The sequence below is a fragment of the Antedon bifida genome, chromosome 4 (assembly GCF_963402885.1).
Source record: "Antedon bifida chromosome 4, ecAntBifi1.1, whole genome shotgun sequence".
NCBI lineage: Eukaryota > Metazoa > Echinodermata > Crinoidea > Comatulida > Antedonidae > Antedon > Antedon bifida.
Genome location: NC_136229.1, coordinates 23,556,192 through 23,563,926, shown reverse-complemented (window position 1 = coordinate 23,563,926; position 7,735 = coordinate 23,556,192). Strand labels below are relative to the sequence as shown.

General features: G+C 33.6%; 1 protein-coding gene across 1 annotated transcript in view; it reads left to right on the top strand.

Moving 5' to 3' along the window:
- Positions 1-6,028, top strand: part of LOC144841044 (uncharacterized) — a 38,636-nt gene extending 32,608 nt beyond the window's left edge. The window contains exons 6-7 of the mRNA XM_078697203.1: positions 2,271-2,397; positions 3,371-6,028. Coding sequence (XP_078553329.1) covers positions 2,271-2,397; positions 3,371-4,061 — 818 coding nt within the window. The 3' untranslated portion in view covers positions 4,062-6,028. The remainder of the gene's footprint in view (positions 1-2,270; positions 2,398-3,370) is intronic.
- Positions 6,029-7,735: the final 1,707 nt, after the last annotated feature.

Genomic DNA, 7,735 nt, shown 5'->3' with positions numbered 1-7,735 from the left:
TTTTTGAATTTTTAAAAATATAATCTCAATCTCCTAAAATATGCAGCATTTGTCTGTTTTTTTCAATTTAACTTAAAGAAAATCCTACATCCGCATCAAGACGATGACGAAACCTCATTTAATGGGCACTGTATTCACTTCATGTACTAGAGTAATCGTATATCCAACCACCAGACCCGATTCCTTATTTGGGAGATATACAGTTTTGTCACTACATATCTGTGCTCGAATTGAATATCATTAATGTTTAAAATAAAACTTAGATTAAAAATGATTAAAAGACAAAGTATTAGAATTTTGTATCCCCTTAGGAGTCTGCTGTAGGTAATCATCATTATACCTATCAACAAATTGATTTTTATTTACTGCGAATAGCTCACTTGAGAAATACCTTTTTTTGCAAGCAATTTTGAAAACAATTTTGAAAACAAATAATAGATTTTTTTTATACACGATTCACACGTACATCAATCTTACAAAATGTAACCAGTTGTTACCTTCGTACGATTGTGTGAAAGCGTTCCTGTGTTACATTGATATAACAAAACAAATCGGTGTACGTATTATCGATGCGTATGCGTACATCTTTCTAATGAGTTTTTTTTATCACGTTTACATCCCCATAAAATAACTAGTGTGTCAAAACTTGATTCCCTTTTGTGGGTATCGCCACATCTATTATTCTCATTTCAATTATTCACTATAAAAAATGTTCTCTTCTTGGTATTATTTTTTTTTTCATGTCAAAACTTGTAAGATTATTATTTTTTTGCTACAGTACTACAAAAAAACCAGGAAAAATAATCCTTTTTTTAGTCACTTAAAAAAATTCTATTTGATGCATAGTGCTTTTTAACAGCGGTCATACTAATTTATACTGCTAGCGCCCAGTAGTGTTTTATGATATAAAATGTATCTATATAAGTGCATATTAACATTTAATATGAATCTCAATGGTCTATTGTGCATACAGCTGTATTATATGAAACCGGACATGTAAACTGAAGAAGTTAAACTAATGTTATGTTGAAATAATTTCATCCTTTTTCTGTGATAGTAGGTAAAGAAATTGTGAAACGTAAAGCTCTGTCTACACTATCAAACTAGTTTGACAAAAAAGTTCATCATTCCATATATGGACAGGATGATGTCATATCACTACCATATTTGGCCATATCACTACCATATTTGGGCACTTCACACTTTTTTGTCAAGCTAGTTTGATAGTGTAGACATAGCTTAATAATACATACAGTAATTTGACTCGCAATCAATTTCTAAAGTAAATGTAAATAGTTTAGAAGGATCGTCAAGCAGAATTTAAAAAGATGGCTATTCCATCATATGTCCTGGGTTTTTTTTTTCATGTTTATCTTTGATGTTATTAATGAGCTTTATTTTAGTAGTTGGTTTAAAAGTAAATCGCAATCATCTAGTTTATTTCCGGATTGTGTCTATTGTGATTTTTTTTAGATAGGCAATTTACTTTTTCAATTTATTTGTATACCCTTGACAGTTTGTTGCTATCCTATGAGTACTGACACTTGTCACCCTTTTAAGTTAACTGTCAAAACAATAAATAAATTATATAGATGATGAAAAGAGTTTCTGTCTTTAATGGACTAACTGTCTATTGTAGTCTGCAGATAATCTTCATTTCATTCTCACAGATTTTCTCATTTGTTGACCACAATCATATATATGTTGCCATCCAAAACTCTGTACTGTTTCTCCAAGCATATTCTATGATACAGTATCATATGTGTTTCACATGTGATACCTGTATTCATTCTTCATTCCTACAGTATATAGTACATATTGCACAATGCTTAAAGCTCTTCACATTATTACCCTGGTTATTTTTGGATCAAATGGATGTATGGAAACATACTCCCATAATGCAGCTAGTAATCAGTGAAAAGTTGTGTCTTTATTTAACAGTGTACCCATTTATACACATGGGTGGAGAGAGGCAAAGTAAAGTGTCTTGCCTAAGGATTTAAGCAATGCAGCAACAGTTGGATTTTCACGATCTCACAATCAGTAATCCAATGTCCAATACAATGCGCCACATGCCCTTTCAATCACAGACCCAAACCCTTAACCCGAACTTCCATGATACAGGCACCAAAATGATACTGTATTTACTACTGTATTTTATAATACTGAACAAATATTGTCATGTGGGATACAGCACTGAAAATGAAGTGATCTTGTATTTGTATATTTAACACAATTATTATTTTGGTTTGGTACATTATATCTTACAGCATCTGTGAGTATGTTTGCTGACCCAGATCTAGAAGATGGTAACATCTTCTTAGCGGTTGACACCACAGACCGCCCGCCATCACATGACCTGACGAGTGCGTACGAGGACAACTCAGAATTGCTAAAGTAAGTTTGCTTAAGAAATATTAATGTTAAGAACTTTTTCAGTCGCCAATTTTTCTACAGTTTTTTAAGAGAACTGATTTTCATATTTAATCTCAAATGAAATACAAGTTTCATTTCAAGGCTCAAGACATTTTATTGGACGACATTGAAAACTCTAGATACATGTCATGGTTAACAACGTAAAAAAATATTATATTAGACATATGTAATGTATACAAGGAGCAGAATTGCACAATAAAACTTTTATATATCTTCATGGTTAAAAACAAACAAATTCAGCTTATCGTTTTACATTAAATTTATGCATTGTACTCAAATTTAAGAATTTCTTTAAAAGAGAACCATAGAAATAGAGGACACTACACATTATGACCTTTATTTTAAGTTCCTCAATTTTACATCTCGTACAGATGACGGCATTAAAATGATAAAATAATTCTGTATTCTCAATATTGTCATTACACATTGTTTTTCTTAACGGTAAGTTGTGTCTGTTACCTCAAGTTACTCATAATTTGCATGAAATGTACCTGATACTTATAACATTCCACAAATATGACCTGATTTTGTCTTGTTCAAAATATATTATTGAGATTCTACTATTCTGTGAGAAGGTTATTATACTGCAGGTTGATGGCTCCATGCTACAAGGCTGTAGCCAGCATGCGGCCGCGTTGCCTAAAACTTTTTGCCTAAAAAATGTTTTCCCTTCCCCCTCACTACCTTCTTCCCCCACTTCCCCAATTTCATGGCACACCTTGTATACTTTATTAATTGTGAAACATCTATGCCTGATCTATTTTTAACAACACTGTGCTATAAAACTAAGCTCTTGCCCATCTCAGGCTTGCAATCATAAAGAAGGGTTTGGGACCCTGAGTGTCTTAGGTTTCAAAACATACTATGGAAAACTTAGTAGGAAAACTAACTTCTTTTTAATATTTTGATGGAAGTTGTTTTTCTTTTTTTCTAGTATTGATGATGACATAGACAACTTGTTTCTTAGTGTCGAAAAGAAGAAACTAGAAACAAACGTACCTGAAGATGTACCAAGTAAAGAAACACCAGAGGTAACAATTAAACCTGTTTTAAAAAATAAACCAACAGTACTAAACAAACCATCAGTAGCAAACAAACCAAAACTTGCTACTAAACCAAACATAGCAGGCAAACCAAACATAGCAGGCAAACCAACTGTAGCGAGCAAGCCAAACATAGCAAGTAAACCCGGTGTAGCAAGCAAACCAAACATAGCAAGTAAACCAAAATTAGCAAACAAACCGGCAACAGAACCGGTGGTACCAAATAAACCGGTGGTATCAACAGAACCGGTGGTATCAACCAAACCAGTGGCATCAACTGAACCGGTGGTACCAACTGAACCGGTGGTACCAACAGAACCAGCGGTAGAAGCTGGTATGAGTGTCAAAGCAGCAACAGAAGAATCAAATCCAAACAGTAACGAACCAAAGTCAACCGAGAAACCTGAAGCATCTGAAACATCGAGTGGTATTAGCAATGCAACAAACAAATTAAAAGCATCAAAGTATGATGATTTATTTGCAGAGCCTACAGACACGGATTCTAATTTAGATAATGATGACATCATGGCATATATTTTGAACAACAGCGGAAGGGAGGAAGCTTCTTTGGATCTTTTCTGAAGACGATTATGACTATGATTCCAAATTTGATTTCCAAAATCTACTGACAACATTCCCATTGCTGTTCACAGTTTTTACTTGATTAAAGCATTACTAGCGGTTAAAAAATGATCATGATAAAATGTTTGATTTTTAATATATTTCACACACCTATGAACAACTCTAGTTTACAGCCTTTCCACTGGTGTAGGTGTCTTCAGTTGGAAGATGATCCATGAGGAAGCAGATCCAGGATTTTGGAAATTACAATGCAAAAGACAGGACATTAGGTTAAGTGCAGTACCACTCGCCACCCCCTCCCCTTCCCCTATTTCAAAATCGTAGATCTGCCACGGAATAGTTCACAGGGACCACGTGGAGGGCATTTCACTTGAATTGTCCTCTTTCCTGACCCTCCATTACGGCCACTTGTTACTGGCATGTTATAAGCTTTGAGGCAAAAGTAGATCGCTCAGCTAACGGCATCGCAGCTAATAGAGTTTTGTCACACAACTCTACCATTTGTTGGACACAGTATACACCAGATAATTTCACTCTGTAATTTCACTCTTCTCTGGACATACTATTTCGGTTGTTTCTGAACTGCATACACTATCAAGTTAGTTTGACCAGGGAAGAGTTAAATTCCCTGGTTTGACAAAATGTGCCCATATATGGTACTGATATGCTTAAATATGGTAATGATATGACATCATCATGTCCATATATGGGCACATCACATTTTTTGTCACATAAAGTTTGATAGTGTAGACAGAGCTTTAGAATCGAGTTTGATACATTTTTACATGACAGTACTACACGATATATACAAGTATGGTTGATTCATGCATTTAAAAAAAGCATTTTTATACAATTGTTTTAACATTTTAGTCTTTAGTTATCCAATAGTATTCTATTAAATCATGTAAAAGTATTGATAGAAGTTCGACAACAGGAAAATGCAACGTAAATATATTCAACATACAAGATAGAATTATGTATAAAAGGAATTTTAATTAAAAATTATAAACAAATATGCTAAAAAGAATTACAGTTTGACTGCCTTATAGGTTGCAGAAATGTAGTTCTAGTTTGTGAAGAAAACATTAACAAATATTGATTTACTATTACAGTTTTAAGTCTTAAGTTTTAATTGATTCTAAACTTAGACTTTCTTTCTGTTTTTTCATTTAAGAAATCGGCTAAACAATATCTGAGACATAAACATCATTAAAATGTAATTTTACGAGGAGACGAATCTATCTTAATAATGGCAAATAGCTCGAAACTTTAATTACAATTGGTTTAATATTAAGCTGTTTAGTCTTTCTAATATATACTGTATATTTCCTATAATCTTAGAAGTCTAATTGTTAATAAGTAGGAGTCTGCTGGAAAGAGAATGTCTCAACTTTACTACATCATTAGTTACTATACAATTAATTGGTAATACTTTACTTCGTAAATCTAACATTTTTTTTTTCTCAGCTGTTTCACAATTATCTTTCAAGATACGATAGCAATTAAATATATAATAAAATATAGTTTATGAATATGTGTGAGATAATATATATATGAGTTTAAATTTAAAAAAATAATAATAATTTTTCCGGAGGGGACCTGAAAATAAAGTTCGTTTTAGTTCAATTCACAAAATATTTTGTTTATACGTAATATAATTAATCATTCATGAAAATACAAACATAAACGATTTTTAGTGGAGATTTAATCGTTTTCTACTTGATTACTAATAAAATATCAATATCAATAATATTAATTGATTAACAGTTTGTATATTACATTCATATTCGATCAATCTGATTGATTTTATTCAGTTACTCGGAAATTTATTTCAAATCATAAAAAATGTATGAGAATGCAACACTGCCGGGGGGCATATATCCACAAACGCCATACACGTGTGTACTTTTGCAGACAAAAAAAGTGTTATCGATTTATTTTCTATCTTTTGTTGATAATCGTTATAGTGGGGAACCTAAATCCAAGATGGCGGCCAAAATAGGGTCGGGAAAAATTAGCCCCCAGCTGCGATGAATTCTACTCAAAACTGATAGTATCACCTATTTTAAACCACGTACGAACGTAATTTGTGTGACAAATCTTACAATATTATGATAAATCTGTCCAATGGTACAATTTATAATAATAGCATATGGCAGCCATATTTTGATGATTAAATATATAAATGCATACATTATATACGTTTTTAATGGCGGCCATCTTGGAATCCAATATGGTTGCCATATGCTATTATTATAAATTGTACCATTGGACTGATTTATCATAATATTGTAAGATTTGTCACACAAATTACGTTCGTAACGTGGTTTAAAATACGAGCTATCAGTTTTGAGTAAAAAATGGGGGCCATTTTGAAATCCAAGATGGCGGCCAAAATAGGGTCGGGAAAAATTAGCCCCCCCCCCCCCCCCCAGTTGCAATGAATTCTACTAGTCCTAAGGATTCCAAATCTGCCAAGAGCTCAACTTGAGTCACGTAATGCATGGACGTAGACGCAACGCAAGCGAGTTGACCAATTACAAGTGACAGTTCAAATCATCCATCGCTTGTGATTGGTCAAAATGCATGCGGCCCGCTTACGTCATTACGTTGTGTTCAAGTGGGAACTAAGAAAGATGTGTAAATAATAATAGTGTACATGTGCAGAGCCCGCCATATTATTAAAAAAAAATAATGAATACACGTAAAGTCTCACGAATCTGAAGGCTAAAGCTTTTCGACGACCCAACCTCAAGCTCCCACCTAAAATTATTAAACCAAAACTTGAAAGTTGAAAACATTCTGTCGTTTGCTGTTATGCCTTTTTGAGAAATCTGAAGCCAGCAGAAACCTCAAACTTGACATGTATGAGGATGGGATGTTTCGTCGTCTATCGGCTTGCTGATCACATGGTCTACGCTTATTATGTTTTTCCAGTAAACTGACGATCATTAAATATGCATTTACATATTTGATGACTTAGAGGGAACGGTGACTGAGTTTTGTTGGACTCAATAAAGAAGTGAATGGTAAATCTGGTAAATTATTTGCCACAAGAGAACGCCCAATTATTCTTCGTCTTCCGCGTGTCTTCCCCGCGACGAGCACTTCGCCGTACTATCATCTCCCGCGTCTCATTCGATATCATAGCAAGCGTGACGTACACAAACTATTCGCAGAGCAAGATAATTAACGAATACAGCAATTCGATTCAATGTACCCTAGTCACCTAAAGCGTTCGATTAATGAACGTGCATAATCGTATTATAGGTTAAGTAATCAAATCGGTATGTTATTATAATATGCTCCTTTACAGTGTGCTTTAGATGTATTAGTGCGCATAATAGAGTGTATATGCAAAGAATTTTTTATGGCATATACGGTACAATTTATTTTGTTATTTATCGTCATTGAACAAATCATTGTATATAAAGCTCTGTCTAAACTAGTTTGACAAAAGAAGTGCGATGTGCCCAAATATGGTAGTGATATACCTATATATGGTAGTGACATGACATCTTCATGTCCATATATGGGCACATCACATTTTGTTTGTCACATAAAGTTTGATAGTGTAGAGAGAGCTTAACGCGTATGGATGTTTCGTATTCCCAATGTGTTGCTGCACTTTAATTCTTAACAACTTAATTGTATATCTTACTACAATACTAGGA